This window comes from Ylistrum balloti, unplaced genomic scaffold, assembly GCF_031769215.1.
Source record: "Ylistrum balloti isolate Yb309-2 unplaced genomic scaffold, AGI_CSIRO_Ybal_v1 Utg370026, whole genome shotgun sequence".
Lineage (NCBI taxonomy): Eukaryota > Metazoa > Mollusca > Bivalvia > Pectinida > Pectinidae > Ylistrum > Ylistrum balloti.
In genome coordinates, this window is record NW_026782091.1 from 1,112,193 (window position 1) to 1,138,850 (window position 26,658).

Genomic DNA, 26,658 nt, shown 5'->3' on the forward strand with positions numbered 1-26,658 from the left:
ACAAGAGGACGTTACAACTATATGCCCTACAGCCATAATTTCAATCGCCCTCTGTTCTACCTGTGTCTACCTGTCGGCACTATGTCCTTTCTTTGGCGTTATCAGACCGAAGTTTCATCACATCTTTCGTCGTCTTCATCCCCTTTCTTCTTAAAACAATACATTCTTTCATCTTGTACACATCAAACCTTGGCTATTTTCCAATCAGTAGTAAATTCGCCGTTGGATACTTGTAACAAAAACGATTGTTAAAATCTAGCAAAAATTAAAACCCCATTAAGAATTATTGTGACTTGGAGACATTTTTATAACTATCCAACTAATCGTGTCAACATTAGGCTGTGTTTTCCTATTTTCTTTGAATTCGTATTCACACAAACGCACGTTATCTTTGAAACGAAAGAAAAACAGCATTTGTTGTAGTCGGCTCAGTCGCCTCTACGGCAGTGTGGTATAATGGAGTCAAGCACAGCGTGACAAAGGGCCGCGGTCCCTTTGAAGATGAGAGGGCCGTATGTAGCACTGTGTGGATGGCGTACTAAGGCGTTGAAAGGAATGCTCTCGAATTACAAAGCCATAAGCATGACAATGAACAAGAACACACATTTATATTAAAATATTTATGTTGAATTAGAAGCCTTACGTAATAAAATATATTGAAAATTAATTCAATACTGGAAACAATACTTATATGGGTTTCTATTCTAACATGTTATCTGTTAATATAAACACAAAGAGATAAAAAAAAAAGATTTAAATGAAAAAAAAAATAATATGAAAATAAAAAATAAAAATAAAATAAAAAAAAAATCTTTCAAATAAAGTTTAACTATTTGTTAATAACAAGAATACTCATACGAATTACCAGGAATACTTATTTATCTTTATGGATTTTTTTATATTGAATAAAAGATTTACATCAATACACATTTGAAGGATAACTTCTGATAAAAACATGTGCTAAATATATTGTCTGTATGTTGATTCGAAATCAGACCGACCAGAAATCTTGTATCAAACACTTTATTCGAAAGAACGTGCATGAAAAGATTTAGTTTAAAAAATCACGGGGCCGCACTTACAAGTTGATTTATAACTCAAGCTCAACGCACTGACCAGGGACTTCAAAGCGCGCCCCGAGCTTATGTATGTAATTTATAGGGGCAACGAATTATCCATAAAGGAACATTATACCGACAGATTTTGTCATTTCAGTAACTTTGTTTAAGTCAGAAACGACACAACATGTTTCTTCATGTTTCAATCTAAAACATCTCTTTGTCAAGTTTTTATGGAATCACTTGGTTATTTCCATATTTTAATATTAAAACACATTTAAGATCTAAGAGTTTACATTCTCCCTACTGACTGTTGTCTATCGGAAGCTATCAAATGTTAGAAATAGGTGAAGGGGAGACCAGGTTGACTAAAACGACTTTTTTATAATTATGAAAGGGGCCATATCTGTCTATCATATAAAATCAGGTTTACATTAAATTTTCTGAAATGTGTATAATATCGCCTGCAGTCATATTATCTAACTGTAATTATGATCGAATTTTATATTTACGTTCACCAGTCTGATACCCCTTGGCATGTTGGACTCGCCAAAAACATTTTTGTGAATGCTGATTTTATCTTCCCGCTGATTGGTGCGGTACATCTAAAGGCTTGTGACGTCACTATGTAACAAGGATTGTCGGCGGCGGGCATGTGGCTTTGATGTTTAGAATCGTCTCGGATTCAAAACTTTGAAATTAGTGAGACGCCATTTTTGTTTTATATGCATAAGAAGCAAATCGGAACAGGTACGTGTTATTTTTACATTGTGTTTCATCTGCTGTGTATATCTCACTAAAACTTGACTAGGGAAGGTTTCACACAGGATTTCTACTCCCTACTTTCATACGGACTATTTTGAATAGCAAGGATTTCGTATTTTAGACAGCACAACAGATCCGTAGGTGAATATTATGAGCATTCCCAAAATGTCTTATGTGTGTGGAAATTCTATGGATTATCGAATGAGGAACCTTGGGTGTATTTTATTATACTCGTATGGTGAAGCGTTGTTTATTTTGTTGTGTGAAAACGTGTTTATAAATTCCGCTGGTAATGTGTAAAAATATTCTCACTTTTATGAATGTTTTCAGTATCAGTAATTGTTTGTTTTTTGTACTGAACCGATATCGATTTAGGTGTTACCAACAATCATGAAAAAATCCAATTACCAGTTTTAATTGATGAGAGCAGGTGCTCGATAGTACGAGTACGGCTTCGGTTTACAATGACAGCATTTATCGTTAATAACGTAATGAATCAAACGATATTATGAAATTTCATGTCCAACATTCTTCAAACGAAGAAAATAACAAACGAAAAGTAATGGATAAACCCGTGATTTTACTGCTGTATAACTTCTATAAACAATAATACATTGAAATTTATAAGAGCACTTCCTAACATGAATAGTCATATATGCACTGTGAAGAATTTTGTTTTATTGATAAATTCACTAATTGTGTATATCTTCTATGTGTAAAAAATGAAGAAATTTGTCATTTAATTTTTTGCTAAATAAAGCAGTACAAATGAAAACGCAATGAAAACTTTTCATTTTAACACAAAGTACAACAATGTTGATATTCTTATTTTTATACCGTTTCCCCCTTCTTGGCCCCCGATATTTGCATAGGCTATAATGGCGGCCTCATGTCCTCTGTGTGGATTGTGGTAATACCGAACAATTTCACTAATTCTTGCTGTAAACGGTGCTGATTTCGTGATGTTAGAGAAAGAAATGTAAGTAAGGGGATATTTCTTAGCTGTTCGATAGATATATAAACATCGAAGACGTGTTTTATTCCAGATTTAACAATTCATTGTTTGTATTCGAGCTGCTTACACCGATGTGGGATTTCATTCAAAAAGAAACGGGGTCAGAAATTTGGTTGAAAGCCACAAACTTGAGAATCGACTGATATGCACAAATACAATTGTAATGATATTTCATGAAGAATATATGAAGTGAAAATAGAAATTATATGACTCCATTTTGCTATAGGCAGTCATTGATGTTTTCATAGTGTTGGGGGATGAAGGAAAGCACCTCCATAAATTCTACCTTGCCAACTTCTGATAAATTTGTTGTTAAGTTACATGTAAGCCCACCCAGTCACTCACTGCAGCTGCATAGGTAACTAAAATACTACTATTTACGATAACATTTAACATAGACCATTTTATACTGCATACATGTGTACATGATTGATAATGTGCTTTTGACTATGAGATCAGAGGCATTAAAAATTGGAACATTTGTTTTCAAAAGCTGAAAATTCTTATAATACAAGTGTGTAAATAAGTCATATAACTTTGATTGTGTATCTTTTGTAGCTTGCGGTCATGTTTAAACCCAGTACTACAAAGTGTTGTGGTTCGAATGATGTAATTTAATCCTTTTTATACATGCAAGAGGTGGGAAATGGAATGAACGCTATCTGCCTTATTGAACACTTGATGGTTGTGTCCAAGATGAAATTAGGATATTGTATAATACTCCTGCGATAGATATTGCTCAAAATATTAAATCTTTGTTTCAATTTTAGATGATGACTTGACACTTTGATCTCTTCGTTGGACCAGTACCATGTCTGCAAGATGACAAGCAAAGTACATCAGTTCCTCAATGAGTCAGGGGGAAGCAACTTTACGGAGTCCGCTATCCGACCCCCAGTCTACGGCGAGGAAAATGAACTGGTTTCGAACGGAGGAGTCTCTACACGGAGTAGTGGCTCGCACAAAAGCCAGTTGTCAAACAAAAGTCAGACATCCTCCAAGAGTATGGGGTCCAACCGAGGAGATTCCCCTGCTGTTACTCCCCGTCGGTCCAACAAGTCCGCCCAGTCAATGAGTGTAAGCTGCATAGACGATGACGACATGGCCCCTCTGGGCTTTGAACCAGAGGGGAGTGCCTCAAGTTCGCCACCGTTCAATGAGAACAGTACTCCGTCTTTCATGAAATGGGCAGAGAATTTCAATTATTTACTTGAGGATTTACAAGGTGTAGAGCAATTTCGGAACTTCTTGGTCCAAGAAGGTCTTGGGTCATATGCTGTGGAATTCTGGTTTGCTTGCCAGGGTCTGAAAAAGAAGGATTCTGGTGAAAGCATTGCAAATGTGATACGTGTGATTCATAAAAAGTATATTAAATCGGATAAACTGCCGTGTATAAGTGAAGCTACAAAAAAGGATATACATGATAAGTTACAAAAACGTGTGGACCTCAATCGTGAGATTTTCGATGAGGCACAGACGGAAGTGGAACAAGACATGCGGAATAATACCTATCCATTATTTATAAAATCTGATTTGTATGTGCAATATGTCCAGAAGGGTGGGGAGAGTCCCAAGAGCAGTAACACCTCAAGTGGGTCCATTACACGGCCAGTGTCTGTTGGACCTCTTCCCACGCTTATGGAGGACCAAGAACTTCAAACAAATGGGACTCACCTGTCCTCGTCAGTATGTGGACCCCCTATTAGTGGTAAAAGTTCAAATGTGTCAAGGTCAAGCCAAGGGGAAAGTTCTGGTGCTAAAAAACACTCCTCAGAAGCCTTCAGTAGGTAAGGATCTCTCACAGCCTTTACTACTTGTTGTTTTACTTACAGATTGTGGATTTCGGTTCAACAACTTGGTAATGAAAGTGGAAGAGGAATCGGAGGTCATCTTAAGATGATCAGTACCAAACTGAAGTAGGAATACAAAATGTTAAGATCAGTGGTATACATCACTTAAAATCTAGTGCCAATTTCATTTTAATTTCATAGTACCATAAAATTACAAGAGATACAAGTGACTTGTCAGCTTTACAAAGACTTCTTGCAACACAAGGTTGTATCTTGATGTATTACCTGATGAAAGGTGATTTGTTTCAACTGGATTGACTAAAAGAATGGACCTGGGTTGGTTGATGGGGGAGGGGGGGGGGGGGTGTAGCGCCTTGGGGTTCAAGGGAAGCGCCCTTGTCTTAGAGTCAAGGGAGGCGAAGCACCATTAGTTTGAACATACTGACATGGGAACATCTGAACTGTCAACAACATGCAACATGTCAAATATAGATAACAAACACTAAGTTGATTAAGCATATTAAATTTAATGAACTGTCAGAGTTTATTAGATTTTAAAAAATTAGACTAATTGTGGACTGTCGGCGCAAATCAGTGAAGTAGTAACAGACTTAAGTTGTCAGACGTTGAATTCTGGCAAACCTTGACAAAGTTTGTGAAGACCTTTTAACATTTGTAGGCAAGTCCGGAATTATTCCTGAAATGTGACATTGAAAAAAGGATGAACTAGTTTGTCAACATGTACCCACCAGGCCCACACACAAGGTCCCAGAGTTAACAAGTGTAACATCTTACTTGTTCATTTTTAATGTATTAGTGTCTTAATATAACCAACACGCTGAGAAATCTTTTTCAGTCAGATTTTTTTTGTAAAACTATGTTTGGTGAAAACAACTGGCCAAAATCAAATTACAGAGGGGTTAATCGGCCGATAGCCGGATATTGTTGATAACCCGGAGGTTTAAAATATGTGGTACATAATAAGCATCTGTAAGTGTATTGTAAGAAATGCATGTGTACCACATTACCTTATAGTGTGGAACATTTCTATAAAACTGGCTGTTTTCCCAAAATTTTAATAAATGATTCTTTGATTAAAGTTGCACTGTATGACTCAAGCTTGATCAAACAATCAGTGGTAATTAGTACACATAGTGGAATATACCCTAACACCCTTGTATTACCCAGATAACTATTCCATGGTTTGTAAACACAGTTGTGAACAGTTCTAAATTTACCAACGCTGAACCGGATAGAATGGTTTTATGTTATATCTGTTGTGTATTGTAGTACTGTAATACATGATCCATATAGCTAAAAGGTAATGATTGCTCTCGTGGAGTAAAGTAATGTAGACCTAAATCAGATCTTTGCCAAAAAAGGTAAACTAAGTATAAAAATAACAAGATGAAGAGAAAATTGGTGGCATTTTGGCATCTCGGGTCTTGTGTGATTGTAAACAACTCTTGTATTGTAGTGTTCTGTGTTGGTATATTATAACTTTGTTTCCTTGCCCTCCAAACTGTGCCAATCTAAATCCACTTTTTCTAGAACAGCAGTAGGCAGAGCGACATTAAAGCCAATAGGCTTGCATTGATCCAATAAATCTTTGCGATGCTTTAATTTGGCTGAAGTTGCTTTACTATGTACTAGCCAAGGAGGTCATAGGAAATCTGTAGCTTCTCTGTAGTCTACAAGGCTGTGTGTACAGATTTACATGGAGGGGCTTAATGACTAGGGGGCATCAAGTACACTGGCCATGGTCTGTTCATCGACTGGCTTTGTCCTGTCCAATGGGCCTTGCCTCATTCCACCTGGGCAGTTCACAAGTGTGTGCTAATGAGCTTTCATTGCTAAAACGTTGTCTCACCTGTTTTGACCCAGTTTTGTTGCATTATATTGATATAGACAAGACTAAACAGGGCATTATGAAGTAAATACTGAAAAACATTTATGGTTATAGCTTTCAATTCTCCACTTGTACTTATTTTTATAGTTTCATAATGGTTTAAGTTTATTATTCTTTCATATTTGACTAAGAAAATTGACTTAAAAACTTGTGACAGTCAATTAAATTCTCAAAGCTGTTTTTCGCCTTTTATGTTTTAGATTGGAAAATTGCCAAGCACTTGTGTTTGTTTAACGTGATAAATTATTGAACAAAGTTGACATCAAAGCAAGTTAGGAAGTTAAAACGGAAAACATAGCTCAGATGAATTCTGCTTTAAGCATCTGTATTGTTGATGGTAATATCAGGACACTATTTAAGAAAGTGATTTTTTATGGAGTTGCTGGTTTTTGTCCATCTCCCTTCCAATCTGTTCTTGTTATGTCATACGGTTCAAGAATAGGGAGCAGGTTTTGGTGACAGGTATGCTGTATAGTAGTAAGGCAGTACGCATGCTTGAGCCAGATCACATAGACTACTCACTGATAGGTTCCACTTGGTTGATGAGAGAAATCCCTCCAGAACACTTCTACCTGGTAAACAGTACACAGAAATTGACTCGTCTCACTTTTGTTTCATCTATTTCTTGTTTGTTTTAGGGAAAGTAATCAAAGAAGACTTTTATTTGTAGTTAGTTTTTTTTCCCACCAGATGAAAGTCTGTAGCCTACTTTTGTACAAGGCCAGTTTTTTTTTTTGTATATATTCTGAATTCTTTATATTGGAATAAAAACAGATTTTCTGAATTATGATAGATGTACTCTTCCATCTTGGAATATATATACATGTATATTAAATGATTGAATATTTTTTTTAACTTTAAAATATCTTTAGAGGAATGATATTGGTTATTTAAGAGTTTGATATTTACCATAATTTAATTCTTTCAACTATTTAACAATATTATGTTTGATCCTACTTGCTATAAACAAAACCATCTAGTCCTGTTCTTGTCTTGACTAAGATTCCTGCTAGTGTATCGTATAACCCATGATAGAATTTTAAAATGTTCAAGATCTCTCTGTCGACTGAGCTCTTGCACTCACACACACACATACACGCACACAAAAGAGAGGGGATAAAAAACCCAGCTCGATGTAGGTTAGTGCTTGAAGTGAGGGCACATACTTAGATGATAGGAAAATTCATGGTCTGATGGGTGCTTTGATCTGTGCCAGAGAGCACTTGAGGCTTTTGGTGGTAGGGCTTTACCAGTGTTGTTCCAGTAGAGATGCCTTCTCTACTCACGACTGCCTCCTTGAGCGGGGAGGAAGGTTTTATAACTAAGTGTTCCTAAATATCAAGATCTTTTGATCTGATATGCTGGTGTTTTGATTATTACTGGGAAACACATTGGCAGTTTGATTATACTATTTTCTTGTTTATTTTTCACCTAAAAGTGAAGAGAGATTTTAAATGTGACTTCCTCAATAACTGTTATAATCCAATGAGATAAAAAGATTTAAAATATTGTTTATTAGAGAAAACACTGAATGATTGTGTTTGAAATAGTATTTTAGTAGCACTAAAGAAATGTTTTAGCATATTTTGTGCAAGTGCACCTGTAGACATTAATACCACGCCCGATCTACATCACTGGATGCATGTGTACAGTGAGTGAATGGGTTTGAAGGTCTCTTCTGTAGCATAATTACAGTAATTACCATAGAATCTCACTGAACACAACAACCGTCTGATTTTACTCACTAATTATATACAATAGTGTGTTACCTAGCCTCCATCAAATTCATTACATACATCGTGTTCACTCAAGATGGTGACCACAATTACAAAAAAAAGTCTTTACACCTATCATATTACCTGTATGTTCCCAATAATTTTTGTAGGATTTAGGATCAGTGAGTGAGTCCTGCACTCTGCTTTGTTTGAAAAGAGCAAGTCCCAGAGCTAATCAGTGAGTCTGGTAAAATCTTAGAGTACCACACAAAATACTTTATGTGAATCTCTTTACAACTAAATGCAGTTGTTAGAATACCCACCTAGATATGGTAGTTCATAAATGTTTGAAATGGATATATATATATTAACACCAGTGCTCTTTTGAGAAGCAATTTGTTTCATCTTCTACATACTGAAAAAAATCTTCCTTATTGAATTTACATTGTGTCATTTTTCTAATGGCACATGGTACATCTATGGTTCAGGCCTTTGCCTTGTAAATCTGAATGGCACTAATAATTGTTGGATATTTTCAGCCGAGTCTAGAACACCATTTCCAAAATTTTGACGAGTCCCATTACCAGGAGATATTGTGGGTCCTCAAAATTTAAGAGATTCAGTGGAAACACATGAGTGTAGAACTCGAATCTCAGTCCCCAAAATTACTGAATTGTATGGCCTTTGCCATCTTCCATCCCCAATATAAACAATAAAGTGCAAAAAATAACTTGACAAGGATTAAAATTACAAATTAAATTTTGCAAGGTAGTATAGCTAGTAATTCCTTTTTAACAGATAATTTAAAATAAAAAGTATGACTAGAAAGATAATGTAAAAATTAATAAGTATGACTAACTCTTATTCAGATAAACTCTTACAACAGTATCATCATCTCATTCAAACACTCGCATGACATCTGACATTCATTATCACCTTCATTCTTAGCATTGTTTACATTCGTACAAGGAACTGAAAGTGGTTGTTTCCACTCAAACACACAAGTGTAGCCCGAGGCGTTCAATCAACAATAAAATAAAAAGAGAACGAAGATTAACACAATTTGTGAAATATAAAACAAAAGTATAGAATGACACATGAGGAATCAATATGATGCCATATAAAACTCAGAAAAAAGTGAAAGTGATACTCTGAAAAACATTCAACAACTGTGATTCTTTTTGATGTATGTAATTGTATTCTGTGAGACTGAATGATTGATTGTAAAATTAATCTGATATATATTACATTCATAATGTGGTTTACATATTACCTATTGTTTCAGCCTACTCATGAATATTCATGTTTTTCTTTATGTCAGTTATGTAGGCATCATGTGTTATACATGGATTTGATTCCCTAAGAAACAATTTATGGATGTTTGTTAGTTTGATAAATGTTCTCTAATCAATACGATCTTTTAGAATATTTTCGGATCCATAAATATGAAGGATCATGAATTTTCTGAATTGTTTTGTGTTTTTTTTGTAGTTTTCCTGTGCCATTTGCCCCACGGACGCCCTTGGCTCATCCTTACCATGTGTCCTACGCGCCAGTATCAGCCCAGGACAGTGAGATACAGAGTTTGTCCAGTGATGCCTTGACTGATGACACGCGCTCAATTGACAGCAGTGTGTAAGTAGTAAACTTTTATCAATTGACATTCTGAAAACATTGATCGACTTGGATTATCATGACTGAAGGATAAGAAATTGGTCGATAGGAATGTCTCCCATAGTTATCGACGAATGAGTCCTGCCATATCTATAGCTTATAATAGTAGAACTGCTTTGTTTCTCAGTTCAGAGATGGGATAAAATTGGTATGGTATCAAGATTTTTTTTGTCAAATTGGGAATTAATTTATCAAAAAAAAACAGATATTTTGAAGATTATATACTGGGTTTACATTGTCTTGCCAGTTAAAAAAAACTCGGATCCTTCAGAAAGAATACTATTCTATCCTGCAAGAAGAATATTTAATAGTACATATACTCGGCTGAATGAAAGAGCACCAGCATGCTTGGATATTATTTCTTTGGTAGACCAACTAAATTTGTTTGTTTGTATCGGTTCAATTTTTCATTTGTTGTTTGATTTTCAACATTGAATTCCAGTACAAAGAAGTGCTAGAAACACTATCTGTAAACAGATAGTTTCTCATCCCTTTTGTTCAGAACTTGAAAATCTTTGCAACTTGAAGTTGTGTTAGAGGCCAATATCAGCTTATGCATTTTATGGGATATTGAAGACAGAAGGTAAAGAGAATGTTACTGCTCACATATAGAGATTGGTGTTAGTGCAAGAGGCTTCTTTAGTCGAACACCTGAGTTAGCTGTGTTGTAATAACCAACAGGTACACAGCATTTTCACTTCATTTGAAATATGTATATTATTAAATAAATGAATGCAGCTGTACAACCAGCCAGCATAGATTTAACCTCCTAAGGGAGAATTGACTCTGCTGAATCAGAGAGAGAAGAATCCACTTTGTATTACTAGGGCGAACAGGATTACAAATCGGTAAAATGACTTTCTTTCTAGTGGTATGCTAGCATTCATATTGGTTTAAATGACAGAGTGAAAACGTAAATGGTGTCAAATTGATAAATGCGCACAGGTATCCTGTTTCGTTTGATCAGCGATTTAGGAGATAGGGTCAGTCTAGGAGTAAGGCTGTATGTGTATACATCTTGTCTAGGGCCTTGTGTACTTGTTTCACCTAAAATCTCAAAAGCCCCACACCTAGCGGAGATACCACACTGACAGTGTTGCAACTTCACTAGAATTCTAGCAAAAACTTCAGGAGGTGCAATAAATACTGTTTGGTTTAGAATTAGAATTTTTTTTAGGTTTAAGAACATGGTAAAACTTTTTCACATCTTATAATTACAATACAAAATGATAAACTTTTGAATAAATTTTTTATGTAGAAATGAATATTCAATTTAAAAGGTCAAAACCTTCTGACTTTTAAACATGAATGAAGGATATCTGTTTGAATTTCTGGATGTAAATAATTTGATGTCTTAATTTTGATGTAAATTTGTCACCATCATTTGGTTCCCTGCCGTCTCCTTTGAAGTCTGGTTCCCATCCCACTCCTATGCTGGGAAAAAGGAGGTTATTGCTACACATTGAACTAATCTGTTTCGCTTGCACTGAAAATAGTAGTTTTTGAGATGAAGTAATCACATGCCATTGATCATTGACGCAGATAGTGACATCTCTGTTTACTTGTATAAAAACAACTTTATAAATATTTTTCTTTCAAAAATATTTTTAAAACTCCATTGAGACGTACAGTGAATTGATACACTTCTTGCTATTTCAAAGCACCAGTCTTGGCCTTTACAGTAAGGGAACCTGTATTTTACTTTAGCCATAATTTAATTATCTCAAGTCAATCCTTGCTTGGGTAGATTTTTGAAGCGGTTTATTGTTTTCGGAGCCTTTGATCCCCGCTTCGATGGCCCTTTGCTCATACCCAATACAATCTTTTATGGGGATTTCCCTTTGAAGTATACCTGTGTTCCATCCAGCCTGCATTACCACTGAAAGCTTTGAAGAGGTTCGCTTAGACCAGTTAGGGGCCTCCCAAGGGGAAACTTACCTGTGATCCTAAGACTTGTAAAATTCACTCTAAAGATCCGAGCCATTTGTGTGGTTTTATGTCCGATAGGAGCATACAGCAGTAAAATGCACCAGCAGGTAGCTCCAACTTTACAGGGTTTTGAGAGAGAACCAAACGAGTTAAAAAGGAATATTTAATGAATTGACTGTTTGTTGTTTGCAGAATCATTCAATACTTTTATGGAATTAGGTAGGATGAAAGACATGAAATATGGAAATAAAAGGACTTAAAAAGAACTAAGATCAAATGCAGTTATGACCTTTTTTAATACAGGCCAAACACATATTACATGTAGATAGCCGGTTGTTTTTCTACATTGTGATTAATAGTACAATAATTACTGGTTTGACGATTAATAATTGTGATGCACAGTGTTTGATTGGATCAGAGTCTTCTGAGCCAAGTGTTCACACACACAATGGCTGAGCTAAGTCAGGCTCTGTCAATAATTAGAACTTGAGCCTTTGAACAGCGTTTTTAGCAGGGCCCTCATAACAGCTGTGCACATGTAGTGTAAATTAAGCTGAAAAGTTGGCTAATGACAGTGAACAGTGACACAGAGTTAACTACACCAAGGCAACATGGCAGCAGACTGAAATTCCTTTGATGTCCAACCTCAAAGGATATTGTATGCTTACAAAACTGATATTTCCCCATGTTGTACATGTGTGTAGTCTGGGTGTGTTTGCCAAACAAATAGAACCTGAAATTGTTTAATAGCATTGGATAAATAACTCTTGTAGGCAGCCATGCATTAATCAATGGTCTTTTTTGGCCTTTTAATGTTATAGTGTTAGTGGGTAGGCAGATAGAAATTGTATTAATGATGTCCAGCCTGACCAATTCACAGATGTCCGTATTGGACGATCAATAGAACTGGCCTCAGAAACTGAAGATATCTGGGTATGGTGGGTGGAATAATATTGATATTTCCGAATTAAACAAAATGACTAGCTTTTGTTTGGAAGTTTTGTATTTTTCAACTGCCAATATTTCATACTTGAAATTTTTTACTGCGGGATAATGTTGATAAAAAAAAATTGATTGAGAAATTTTCGTATTTTTCAATCAGATATATTTTGTAATAAGAATATTTTCAAATGTTAATTATTAATTCCTATCTTTTTTTATCTTCCAGTGACAATGATAAGATGTGGAAAAGGCAACGCCGGGCAATGCGCAAACGGGCAGAACAAAACCGGGAGAGTGGAATTCATCAGCAGTTTATACCTGTATGTACCTCGAACTCTGTGCTAGGCTACTGAACACTTAAACACTATGAAGATATTGTAGTCTGTCCCTGTCTGATCCTAGATGTGTCTGCTGCTCCTTCAGCTATAAGTCTACCACATTTCTTCTAAAAGCCCCTTATTTACCCCTCTGGTACATCTGGTGGGTCCCACTTAAACTAGAACATCCAATTACTCTGTTATTCAACAATGTGAAAACTTAAACACAAAAATGCACTTTTTCTCGGAGTTTAAAGATTGTTTTTCTGCTGGGAGATCCACCTTCTTTTAACACTGATACCTTGCACCTAAAAGACACTCTTTTAATTGATTCACCCTGGGCTCTTTGTACTTAAATCAAACAACTTTTCAACTCCTTCAGATCTGTTTGTGATTCAAAAAATAAAAGTATGAATTAAAAAAACAAAAAAAAAAAACCAAACTGACACACCCATACTTGGATTTCAAGTGTTTCCCAGCTGTTAGATCACAGCCCTGTGTTTCTAGTTAGGTTGATTGTTGAAAGTGAAGCAAAAGAAAAGTCGGTCTTTTGTGGTTTCCTTTCATCTACAACACCATCATCAGTTAAATGTTTGTGCCCACATTTTACCTGCATATTTCATAAAGTATTGAGAGCTTCGTCACTTTGCCTGTTGCCTTTGTAAAAACAAAACAACAGGCAGAGCCATACTTCAGAAGTTACACTTAAACAAAGTATGACCTTTGAAGGGGATATCAGCTTTTTTGTGTGTTGTTTAATTAATGATGAACACACTTGTTTTTTCATTGTTTCTATGTAAATATGGATATAAGGAAATGGACACTTGAGATTTTTTTTGTTGTTGAAAGATTTCATAGAGATAACACAAAGAAACAGGAGTAAAGAGGGTTGTGAAGCTTGTTGTACTAATATGACAAGTTGTTCAACAGGTATATTTGATACTGTGCGGAAATAACCCCCTTTGTTATTTTAACAGAACACTTTCTAATCAAGCAGCATCAATTTTGCATCTGTTTCAAAAATTAATGAACACTTCTTTTGGTCTTTTTGATGTGCTGCAATAATACTTTCATTTGATCCATAATAAATAAACCAACCCAAAGCAAGAACAAATGAAATATGCACATCCGGGAGGATATACTCTTTCAAAAACAATCGGATGACAACAAAGACTTGAAAACAAGCTTTGATGGTTCAGGTTGGTCTGTATCATGTTTGTTGACTCAAAGCCTGTTTTCATAGTTGATAGATCACTGTTAACAGAGAGTATGACATCCATGTAGAAAAAAAGCATCAAGGTGTTTGATATATATTTATATACAGTATAAACACACAGTCTCTCCTGGTCCCATCATCAGGCTCTTTTTATTGTGTTGTAAGCTTTAAGCCTATAGGAATCCTTTCATATGGACATGAAACGTTTTCATTGCTGGCTCCTCGGCAGAAATAACTTGCTGATGTTTTGATTAGAAATCACTGTATAAATAAACATAAAAATAATTAATGGACTTGTATATTTGAGGTTGTTTCTGGGAAAAAAAACTGAAAAAAATGAAGCAGTTATTGTTTAGAAAACAATACAGAAACTTTAATTTGTAGGTCCATAATTTGGATTAGGACACATACAAGACATGAAACAGATTATATAGTAAAAGGAAGGTTTTATCTATGAGTTTACACAGAATGTTATCCTTGTTTTGCAGCGTACTCAAAGAGCACCAAAGGACTCCAACATTGCTGAAGTCAATCCTAAAAAGTTTGCTGCCATGTTGATAGAGAAGCTTGAAAGAGTTTTGAAGGAGCGAGAAAAAGAAGAGAAACTGAATGAATCTATGAGTAGAATTTTAGAGGTAATGTTGCTGATGTTGTATTTATTACAGAAAATATCAGTAGTTTTTGTTTAAAAGCCCCTGTTTAGTTTATAATAATAATCTTGAGTGTCATTAGAGAGGACATTCTTCAAGTCAAAGATTTTATAATAGAATTTTTCATTTGCAAGGATATCACTTACAGGATATGAAGGATATGTCACTTAACACTATGACAGAAGCTGGAAGAAATCTGTAGCATTTTTATATTAAGTGGTTATATATAAGAGCGATTACAATGTATTCTTTGTTTCTTTGTAGTCTGACTTGGAGGAGGGAGACAGATCAATGTTGAACAGGTCTGTGGATCGTTCAGTTGACCGACTGGAACGCCTTGATCGGTCTATAGAACGCTCAATAGATCGGTCGATGGATCGGTCAATGGACAGGTTAGACAGGTCTCTTGACCGGTCGGCAGTGTTGAGGAACACATCCTCTGCTACCTCTATGCCTTTAATGACATCTGCTGTGATAATGGACGACGACAATCCCAATAGCATTCTGGAGGAACATGTGTCCCGAATATGGGAGAGCTCTGCTCAACAGACACCCACTCGGTCGCCTGGACGACAGTCACCGTCGTTAAAGAGGTCGGCAGCTGATCGCAAGTCCTCGGCTAATCAGACACTGCCCTTGCCCAATACCTTGCCATCTTCAGTGCACAATAATAAATCATTTCACAAGAAACGTCCAGACTATCATTCCTCATTTGACAGTGGAATGGGTGAGGACAAACCCTCTGTGGAAACGCATCGTCACATACACCATCACCATCATCACCATCATTCTCGTGACCCCAAGTCCAAGACATATATTGAATATGAGGCACAACAACATGTGAGTTGTTGGCCTGGTGATGTGAATTCTAATAGTGCGCGTGGACACGGGTCAGGAAATAGTGAAACTAATAATACTGATAGGGGACGGACTACACGCCGTACTAATCGTAAACATTCGGATACAAGCAGCAACATTGACAGTGGAATTAGCATGATTGAGTCTATATCACCAATGGCTGTGCCAAATGCTCCTCTGGATCCCTCTACAGAAAAGTAAGTATAAATTCAAAAAATCATTTCAATTGAATTCAATGATATTCATTTTGAAGTAGAAAGAATATGAAATTGGTAAGACCATTACATACCAGGCCTCGTTTTCGGTCATGATGAGTTCTGATGGTGATTGTCTTTGAATTTTAACCAATATTTAAAGGGCCCCCTTGTATGGTTGATACCATGGTAACAGTATATCTTTGTATGGTGTTTATGTCATACATTATGGTAGTTTCCTTGGATAAGATATCAGAGAAAATCTTATCTAGACCCTGAAAAGATTTATCAAGAGACAATCTGATCTACAACTTGAAAAGATTTATTTCAGGCTGTTTTACAATTGGATGACAAGGAAATCTGTCCCAAGGGTAAAGTGACACTATCAAAGTTCATGTAGTGTTGACTATGGTACATTAGTAGGTCGTTGTAAAGATTGACCTGTTTTGCAAGGGAGATAATTCAACCCTTTCAGTAGAAGAGAAAGTAGCATCAGGAGAAACTGGTACTACCAACTGTAAAATAAGGAAGATACACTGTAGACTAGCATGCTACAACATGTTAAACAGAATGTGCTGTTTATATTGAATAATTTAAGTCTGGGCAAACCTTACTGAAGGCTTCAAAGTAAACACAGCCCTTTGATGTATGTAGCAGTCCAGGGCCTCTGCTGTAAGGAACCCAATGATTCTACAGATTCAGGATTTTCTGATAAAAGGAATCTGTAAAAATTAGTGGGGGCACACATACAGGCTTTCAGCAGTTAGAGTAGATCAAAGATCCTCTTATCATATTAAGAAACACCAACATTTGAATGTCATCCACAGCTTGTAGAGAATCCCTGCTGTGTGGGATACCAACTCGCATCTGTTACATAAATCTTGCTTCACAACTAGACCAAGCTCCAATATCTCCCCCATTGTGACTGTTAATTATGAAATCACTTGGGGTCCTTCATCAGTCAGCCCTGAACCAATAAACAATAGCTTTTGTCATTTCATAAAAACAGCTTTTTTTTTTCAAATGGCTCATGTAGATTCATTTAAATGTTGTATTATCATTAGGTGACAAGATGTTTTGTTCACATAAATCCCCTTTATCTAGTGTGTATAAAATCCTTGAATTGGTGTGATAGGATTTGTGAAGATAACATCTAAATTAAGTTTTTGATAGATTGATATTCATAGTATTATGATTGATATATCAGACATGATAATATTGAACATGGATGTAGTGAAGCCTTTTATAGTGTCTGACTGCTTTTTAGATTTATTTACTGACAAGTTTATGTATTTAACTGTATACAATAGGGCTTCAGATACTCTAGATTATTAGAGAAGAGAAACCACAGACCACTTTATGATTTCTCTTGTCTTAATTTCCTGTCTGTAATCCTGGCTTGTACAAGATTCAAATACCCTGGAAAATGAATCAGTCTGAAAAATTGAAACTTGTATTGGGACGAGGGTCTTTGATCTAAGGGAGATAAATTGTGGGCCATAATTGATCATGAATAGTCCTTAATTATCCCTATCCAGTTTCAAAAGGCTGCTTTTTGTACAAGGCACAATGGAGAGTTATAGGGCAAAGCTTTTGAAGGAATTTGAGTGTGGTAGCTGTAGCTACGGAGAGCATCTGTCAGGGCTAGCATTTGGCCATGCAGCCAGCAGGCTTCTGTGAGACTCTAGGATCACTAGCCTATGCTGAAATCGGACCATGCATCAAAGGGCCACATCCCCCAGTGCTGGCAGCTTCCCCGCCATGTATCATTTGGTACCAGCATTAGGTTATAAATAGCAAATAAATGAAAAAAGAAAGGGGAGGGCTTTGAAAATGATGGTTGCTTGAAGTACTGGCAGCATAGGGTTTGCTAATTAATATCATGATGATTGTAAGATGTTGGAACACCAAGTCTATCTTGTGTTTACAAGCCTGATTCACTTTATACAAGAATGTACAAGTCTGTTCACCAGCTTTGAAGTGTAACAGAGGGGAGGAGGAAAACGGGAAGGGAAAAAAAAGGCAGTAATATCTTTTTCAAGTTCCTGTTGATAAGCATTAGTCATGATAAAGATCATTTTTGTTTGGACATATAAGAATTAAAAGTAAAAAGAAGATACGAAAATATTTTCATAGTAATAATATATATATTAAAAGGTTTTGAGTGTCCTTATAGAATTGAAAAGGGGAGTAAGAACTTGTGTAGCCAGGGAGAGGTATATAAACACATGCAATAGGACCTGGGGAAGTGACACTACTTGGGCTGTGTATGTCTCCTTTAGCACTTTACAAATTACACAGAAATTATCAAACATGCTTGTCATAGTTTTCCTGAGCAAGGAATAGGTTGGCGTAGAGGTAGGAGGGACCCCTCATCAACTCCACTACTGGAGGCATATAAGACGCTATAATCTATGAGGGCCACCAGAACCTCTGCAATTTGTACCACACAGAAAGCTGATACATACCAAGACTATTGGTTTTTTTCTCTTCTCTCCACCACTATCTTTTTTATTTGGTTGAGTTGAAGGAGAGGAGCAGAGCTTTAAATTCCTCCATATGGTAGTGTAGCTCTTGGCAATATTTGAATGTACTTTGCAGTACCCTGTACTTTCAGTATGTTGTTACTGATAAACAAGTGATCAAGCTGACACTCCAACACAAAAAGGAAAGACTCGGGACTTCCCATGTAATTACACCCGAGATAATAACAGGGCACATTTTACATGGTGGAGCTGTAACATTATTTCACTTTTCCTTTCATCTCGATTACACTTAATACATTGTACTACTAATTATACATCTTATTAATGTACATCAATTTTTAAAATTATGTACATCATATTACTTATTTTCATACGTTATACTACTTATTTATATACATCGTACAACTTGTTTATATACATCATACAACTTATCTATATATATCGTACAACTTATTTATATACATCATGCTACTTATTAAGGTACATCATTCAACTTATTTAGGTTTATCATACAAATTGTTTATGTACATCATACTACTTATTTATATACATCATACTAATTATCAAACATCAAGCATCTTTCAGTACAATAAAAAAAAAGGAAAAATGAAAAGATAAAAAATTGTAATTTTCCAGATAAGTTTCAAAAATAGGAAGGGTTATGTTAGAGTTTGATAACAGAGAAAAACAACTTATGCCATATGTTACTGTGTTTCCTTTGCTACTGTTTCCTTCTGTTTCTTTATTGTTTCCCCTTAGTTCGCTGTTTTGTGTAGCAGGCAAACATGTTTAAGTGCATGTCGAAGAGCTGCTATAAATAAGGTGCTTTCTGTTTGTTGGAAAAGAAACAAAACTGTACATTCATGCATTGAAACTTTCCACATGTTGTTGGAGGTAATCGGAAAGTCATAACTTGCCTGAAAACTGCGTTTAGATATAATAATAACCATAAAGAAATAATTGGTTATGAATGAAGACGATAGAACTTTCTGATTATGTTGTTAGGATGTTGTACACTGCCTCTCGGAGTGTGGAGATAAGGCCCCTGCACGCTACTCTGCAGTAAGATGGGCACAATCTCTACAAAACCTGTCAACCTTTGCAAACATGACTTGACACAAAATAAAAATATGATAAGGTACAGCTATAAGGGCAGGAGAGCATTATAAGGAATGGTATGATTTGTCTTTTACTGTCAGGGGGGTCCCTGGAGGGGACAAACATGATAATAAAGCGCCATAGCCATTGTCTGAGGTTATTAGGGGTCTGTTTAGTATTTGACACTTCAAGATAAAAAATTATATGGACGTTATAAAATTAAAGTTATCTGAGTTTTCATAATTCATCTTCATCTAATGTTAACCTTAGTATGGGGTCTCTTGATAGAAATGGGGGGGGGAGGGGGGATACTCGTGATTTGCTGAATTCTTGTGATAAAAGTAAAGGAGTGGTCGCAAGTTGACATTCCAATCAGAGTGTTGGATAATAAGAGATAGATATCTTTCCAGTAACATTCTCTTCAAACGGATGATAAAGAAAAGATAGCATGTTAAATGTGACAGTGGCCCAGTTCTTATCTCTGACAAATATATCCAGTGATATGATTTTACAAGTATGCTTCTCCATGATCCAGGATGGCCACAGGGACTTGAGAAAACATATCAAGTACAGACACTTCATGTTGTGTTTGTAAGCTTACCTAATATATTAGCTAAATTTGAAATGGTAGTACTGTGAACAAAATTTTTTTTGTGTATTTGTAGGGTACTGAGCTGGATGCGGGACAATTCTTGGGACAGCGAGCATGTCAGTAGCGGTGCAACAGGAAGCACTGATACTGAACGCACCAGCGGATCCCATAAACGTTTCCGGTCAGGCGCTGCCACTTCTGCAACTACTCCTCACAAGCAAGGGTAGGCACTAGTTGGAATCTTCAACTGTGAATGAAAATTTTTGGGGAAAACCCAGTTTTAACTTTGTGATCTTATACTATCATGTATTTTTACATACTTTGCTCTATGTTGTTGATTGAAGAATAAAATGTCTAATATTCTGATCCAGAGGTTCTAGATTCAAAACATACAAGATGTCGTTATCAAAATTTGAAAAATGATTACTCTTGCATTACCAGATCTAACAAGAAGTCAACAACACATGGTTCTAGTCGATCAGCTTCTGTGGAGAGAACTGGAATGTTGCAGCCGTGGTTGACAATGGGTGGTCAAGCTCTGCCCACACAGCCATTTGTCCAGGACCCATCCATGCCTCTCCCCACACCACCCAACACCACTGTTCAGCTGGAGGAAGCCAAGCGCAGGCTGGAGGAATCACACATTGTTCCTGTCAAGTCCAAGTAAGAACACATGCATCATATCCATAAAACTAGGTCACGGTTACCTGATCTATTGTTCACAGTAACAATGTTGTAGGGAAGATGTAAAATGTTAATGAAAGATATTAGGTGATATTAGGTGACGTAATAGCTTTATGGTAACTGATTATGCCATACTTATTTTGTCCTTGTCAATGTTTGTAGGTCCTTCACTGGTGTTCCATCCAAGGAGAAAAAGGTAGCAATGTTCATCTCGCAGAGCATGTCATCTGCTAGACCTTCACTCCCGACAACACGCACCGTACCGAGTGACCTTGACCTTTCTGCTGCTGAAGCACCTGTTGCCAGTAACTCTACTGAGTACGTATGACCAGTGGTTTAACTTTCTCAGTAGATTTGACTATCGAGAGGAACTTGTCTTAAACATTTAGTGTCTTGCATCAAACATTTTCAATTTAAAGCAGTGTCTATGTATAAACTTCCATTTGTTATCATATTCTTTAAGATGTTTCCTAAACTTCGGCACCATATATTTATCTGTTGAGTATGTAAAGGTAAAAGATGTAGTAAAACTGGTGCAATTAAGATATTACAACCAGCATTGGAACTGCATTATATTATAGAACATGGATAAAATCTTCAATGTCTAATTGTTGTTTGATGTTTGTGTGTTACAGGAAGAAGGGCAGTAAGAAATCGTCATCGAGCAGTGCCAATACATCTGGGTCAGCACCCTCGGGGACCAGCGCTTCCACACCTGCTGCCCCTACAGAGGGGGGCGAGGTCATCATTGGCTATTTCTTCTGCGGGGAGCCTATCCCATACCGCCATACTGTACATGGGACACATGTCACACTGGCGCAATTCAAACATCTGATTGGCCGCCGGGGCAACTTCAAGTAAGTATATCACTGTAACATGATCAAGGAGATAAAATACTAATTTGATCAGGAGGTAGGAAGAATGTATTTCTGTGTACTGCAAAGGTTGTTATTGCCAGGATAGATTAGTCCATATTATTATTATAACTTTCTGAAGTTCGCATCCCATTGGTGAAACTATAGAAATTTGAACCATTGTTTAAAAAAAAAAAACAGTGTTGTCTTGAATACTGTTAAAAACGTTTTGATTTCTTAAAAGCATGCAATGTGAATTAGCGATTAGGATATGATAATATTAATGTGATTGTGATTGAAAAAGTCTTCAGTTTGCACTTTAACAGTTTCTGAAAGTGCATGAGGAGTCATTGTTTGAAGTCCTGTCCTAAATCGAACACAAAAACAGGTTGTCACTCCTCTGATCACTAGCCAGGCAAATGATCTAAACGTTTGTAAGGTCTTTGACATTTGACAGAGGTAGGGGTAAAAGAGGCCCTTCAAAGTATCTAAAATATGTGGTTGGAACATGTTGGGGTTATAGAACAGGCAGGCATGTCTTTAGTGTATGCTCAAACAATGTGAAAGAAAAAGAAACAAAAAGAACTTCATACCATGAAAGTTATTAAGTTTTGAATAAATTCATAAGATACTGCACTCAAAGCTAGTGATTCACTATCTCACTATTGAAGACAATATCTCATGCCATGGTATTAGAATTACTGTCTACCTATTCTGTGTAATTACTGTGGGTAAGTGTGAAGTAAATTTGGAGGAGGATGGGGACATTTAAACACCCCTTTTAGGGAGGGTGTGTAAAGGACATCTGAGGTACCAACAGATAATGGCTAATAGATAAGTCCTCTTTTTATCAACTGTTATGAAAAAAATTAGTGTCTTGACACCATTTATCTAGTATATTCCTTTTGAAAACATGCTGTTTTGTTAGGGAGGGAGGGTTATTGTAGGGGATGATTAGAAGAAAGGGAAGATGAAAGAAGGTCTCACTTCATTCCCCTTCAACCTGCTAGCAGATACACCCTACTTTCCTCCTGCTTGAAAACTTGCTATAATAGTGTGCACAACTTATTTGATGTTTATACAATAAATTTGTAACAAGATTGTAGGAGAGCAGGCCACAATTATGAGCGAGTATAGTAAATTTGGTTAGATTATGGGGAGGAAGATTGACACTTATGTTAATAAGGTTTGTATCGGTTAACATGAGCACTTTATCATATCGGGGAAATATGGACACTATGAATTGACATAACAGACATATTTGATAATTATTTCTTGTTAACTTTAAAAGAATGACTTTCTTATTTTTTGTTAATTATTTTGTTCTTTTGTGTCTTGCAGGTTTTTCTTTAAGAAGTTGAGCAATGAATTTGAGAGTGAAGTTGTTTTTGAGGAAATCCGCGATGACAATGAGATGCTTCCATTATGGGAAGGAAAGATTGTAGCCAAAGTGGAAAAAGTGGATTAAAAGACGGAGCAAATCGGAAAGAAAAAAAATCTTTCGAACAAAAAATTAAAGAAAAGAAAGTTAACCATGACATTCAAGTGTCACTGGAAAAGAAGGTTTAATATTTCAATAACTTTGTAATTATGCATGTAAATATGTATATATATATATATAAATATATATATATATATGTGTGTATGACTGTGACTGAAGAGGGAGAAATGTCAATTAGTATGCATGTATGATCAAATGATAACTGCTGACTCAGGGGAATTTGTTGGACTGTAACTGGAACTTTCGCCAGTATGACTAATGTAAAGGGCATTGTGTCCTTGATCTTAAGGTAGTGGACAGGTGACTTTGACCTTAAATAACGATTTAAAAATAGAGGATTTTTTGGACATATATCAAGTTGTTTTTGTGAAGGCATATTTCGGAAAGATACACCATACAAAAATATTTAGTTTAACATGAGGGGGGGAAAAAACAAAAAAAAAAAACTAAAAAAAAATGTCAAATTTGAAAATTTTGCAATTTTGATTAACTGAATGATGAGAAATTACTTTCCAAAAATGATAATAAAATGAAAAGCTAGTTTGCATGTGATGTGCAAGACTTGAATAATTTGATGTTTTACACTGTAAGTATGAAGACCATGAAGAAATGGTATTTGTTGCCGAGTTTTAAAATTATTTTTTACAATGACGACTTTTAAGAAAGATTTGTTTAACATACATAAGATATACCAAAGATTTTGAAATAAAGATATCAGACATATGTTATTGTGCATCAATCATCATTTCGTTTAGTGAAAAAAATTATATCATTATTATTTCATAAAGTGCATTCATTTAGAAGAAAAGAGTGTTTTCAAGGTCCAAGTTTTCTGTACATCTCTGGCTTTGATCTGAAATCCCTCATCAAAAGGATGTTGTATTATATATAATATTGTAATTATTTCTCTTGTGTTAATTTATGAACTTAGTGCTACTTCTTCTGCTAGTACTTAATTGATAGTTACAAATTTATATAAATATGTACAATTAAAGTTCTTCTTACTGCTGAGCCTGTGTCCATTCAGATCAAAGCTTTTTTTTTATATAGACCACCTTTGATCATTAAATAAAATTTGCATACCATAATTAAAAACAATATTTTGTGTTAAAAGTTCAAAATAAACAAAAAATTATTATTGGTGTCCTCGCTCATGGATTTCTCTCGTCTTTAAACATTCCCTGTCTTAATTAAAGGTGAAAAAAATGTAATTTTTAAGTTTCATAAATATTTGAATATTTCACTAAGTCTTTTTTAAAAAGTTTTTTCTTGCAATGATTATGGTTCAGTATGATTTTTTGAAGTGTCTGGTCATTATTTGTAAGGATTGGTCCCCACTTGGACACAGGGAACCCAGAATATCTGTAGTCTTTTAATAATCATGATAAATACAAGGGCACCACAAGTCAATTTGTCAATTAAAGAAAAAAATTATCTGATTGTTACGATTATCATGGATGGAAAAGTCCCCAGGTGACGAGGGTAGAGGATCAGGTTTTCAGACAGCTATTTATTTATTTCATTTCTATTCAACAGATGTATCATGTTAAATCAGGAAGTTACGGTTGTGATTTTGGCAGCAACCTCCTGTTGATCTATCGTTAAAAACTACCGGTATTATTTAAAAATCAACTGCCATTTTAACAGTCCATTCATTTTGATTGGCCGATACCTTTTAGTCTTAAGTAGCTGTGGGCATTTTAATACATAAAACTTTTTTAATTAATGAAATGTATTGAATGTAAATGAAATCAGGTTTATTTCTCTTGTTTGTTTTGTAACTTATTCATGGTATCAAGCGTTCTTAGATTTTATAATGAGTTCAGATAGGAGGAGGTAAATACTATTTAAATTTGGGTGATTCAGGAGAGACAGTAATCAAAAAGTAGTTTTTCTATGACATTATCCAAACAGGGTCTTCAATCTGAAAATTATCATTTCAAACGAACGATGGATGTTTATTCTGTGAGAACGACATCTCACTTTTGAACATTGTACATATTAATATTAATTATTTTATTGACATGTCCAGGCATTGTCATTATTCTTTTCTGGTTCATACTTCACTAATTAGTTCAACATTTCCATTATGTAATAAATAGTTACATCCAATAAAATTTTGTACTATAACAAATATTTTATGAAGTATTTATGTGTTGTTATTTTTATGCTTCATCGAGCTGCCACAACTGAAGGAATCCAATAATCATGTTGCTTAACAGTTTCATAGCTGAACTAAAAACGAAGCCTATTGACATAAACTAAAGCACAAAATGTGACATCAAACTGAAAGCACTAGATGACCGTAAATTGGACTCGTACTAAGTCTTGTTCTGAAGTCCGACTTCAATGGGTTTATATTACAAAATGGACATGCACGAGCAAGTTTATCTGGGGGAGTATTCATATAGAGTCAACTCTGAAAGGAAGCCTGACATTTGTTGGATTACTTGCCCATATGTTGATACCCATTTTTGTTGCTTGGCAGGCTGCATCAGCAATGTTTTAACCAACATCACAGAATCCTACTTTATCAAAGAGCTGGGTAAACTAAAACAACTAACTTCATTTAGGATGTTAAGTATGGACATCCTTATATGGACAATTGTGTAGAATGGAATAGAAATAAACAATTTTATCATCAAAGATTTTATCATGCAACAATTCAACCTATGTACTAGAATGACACCAGCATATCATCAGGTTAGAATTTTAACACACTTATTTACCAAGTTTAAGGATAAGATAGGTATTGTTGACAGTGTCAATGTTTATAGGCAAGTTGTCGTTGACGACAAGGAAAGCCATAGCTCGCCTGGTAAGAGAATAAGCAAACAGATGCACTGGTCTTTATAGTGATGTACTTGTATCCTTAAGCTGCCCTTGCTGTCCTGGCTGGCATGCGACGGGCCTCTCGTATATCATTCAGTGCGGTAGTCACTAGTTAATATAAGCAGACCCCACCTCGAAATGACCCTGGCTGTTTACGGGAGGATAACAAAAACAAATCGTTGACTACACATTGCTACCCATCCTCGATACAATTTACATACAATACTCGTATTTCACTAAGACTGCTCGTAATTCCTTCCACTACAATTCTGTATTAAGTACAAATTAAAGAAGCGCGTATCCAAATCATATCCGACGAAGTGTTTCCAAAAGGCTGATTAAACCCTGAAACATCAATGGCGGTCACACGACCAATAGGGGAGCAAACCGTCCGGAGGTCACACAGTACAGAAGAAGAGGCTAATTACGCTTGATAACAAGGTCACTCAAGCATATCGGTCGGGAGGGACGAGCACCCGTGGGCGACACACTTCAAAGCGGAGGTAAACAATACAAGTTTCTCTGTTCCTCCAGTTTTCACCGAGAAAACAACAGGTCGTCGGTCATGTGTGCGCCCAC

The 26,658-nt window shown here is 35.8% G+C and overlaps 1 protein-coding gene across 2 annotated transcripts; it reads left to right on the forward strand.

Moving 5' to 3' along the window:
- Positions 1-1,702: 1,702 nt before the first annotated feature.
- On the forward strand, positions 1,703-25,395 carry LOC132548762 (axin-1-like). Of its 2 annotated transcripts, none has more exons than XM_060212646.1 (11): positions 1,703-1,808; positions 3,609-4,625; positions 9,744-9,887; positions 13,024-13,117; positions 14,819-14,965; positions 15,245-16,035; positions 20,282-20,431; positions 20,650-20,871; positions 21,055-21,210; positions 21,528-21,749; positions 23,088-25,395. In XM_060212646.1, exons 2-11 carry the CDS (start codon positions 3,661-3,663, stop codon positions 23,212-23,214), a joined length of 3,018 nt encoding a protein of 1,005 aa, XP_060068629.1. In that variant the 5' UTR covers positions 1,703-1,808; positions 3,609-3,660; the 3' UTR covers positions 23,215-25,395. The 2 variants fall into 2 exon arrangements, with proteins under 2 accessions (XP_060068629.1, XP_060068630.1); XM_060212647.1 differs by lacking the exon at positions 1,703-1,808 and adding an exon at positions 2,716-2,802.
- The last annotated feature ends 1,263 nt before the right edge of the window (positions 25,396-26,658 follow it).

Excerpts from the sequence above, each read along its gene's own strand:
- LOC132548762 (XM_060212646.1), top strand. The coding sequence starts at position 3,661 with ATGACAAGCAAAGTACATCAGTTCCTCAATGAGTCAGGGGGAAGCAAC. Across the intron at positions 21,211-21,527 it reads GTTGCCAGTAACTCTACTGA|GAAGAAGGGCAGTAAGAAAT; the intron begins GTACGTATGACC and ends TGTGTGTTACAG. Across the intron at positions 21,750-23,087 it reads GGCCGCCGGGGCAACTTCAA|GTTTTTCTTTAAGAAGTTGA; the intron begins GTAAGTATATCA and ends TGTGTCTTGCAG.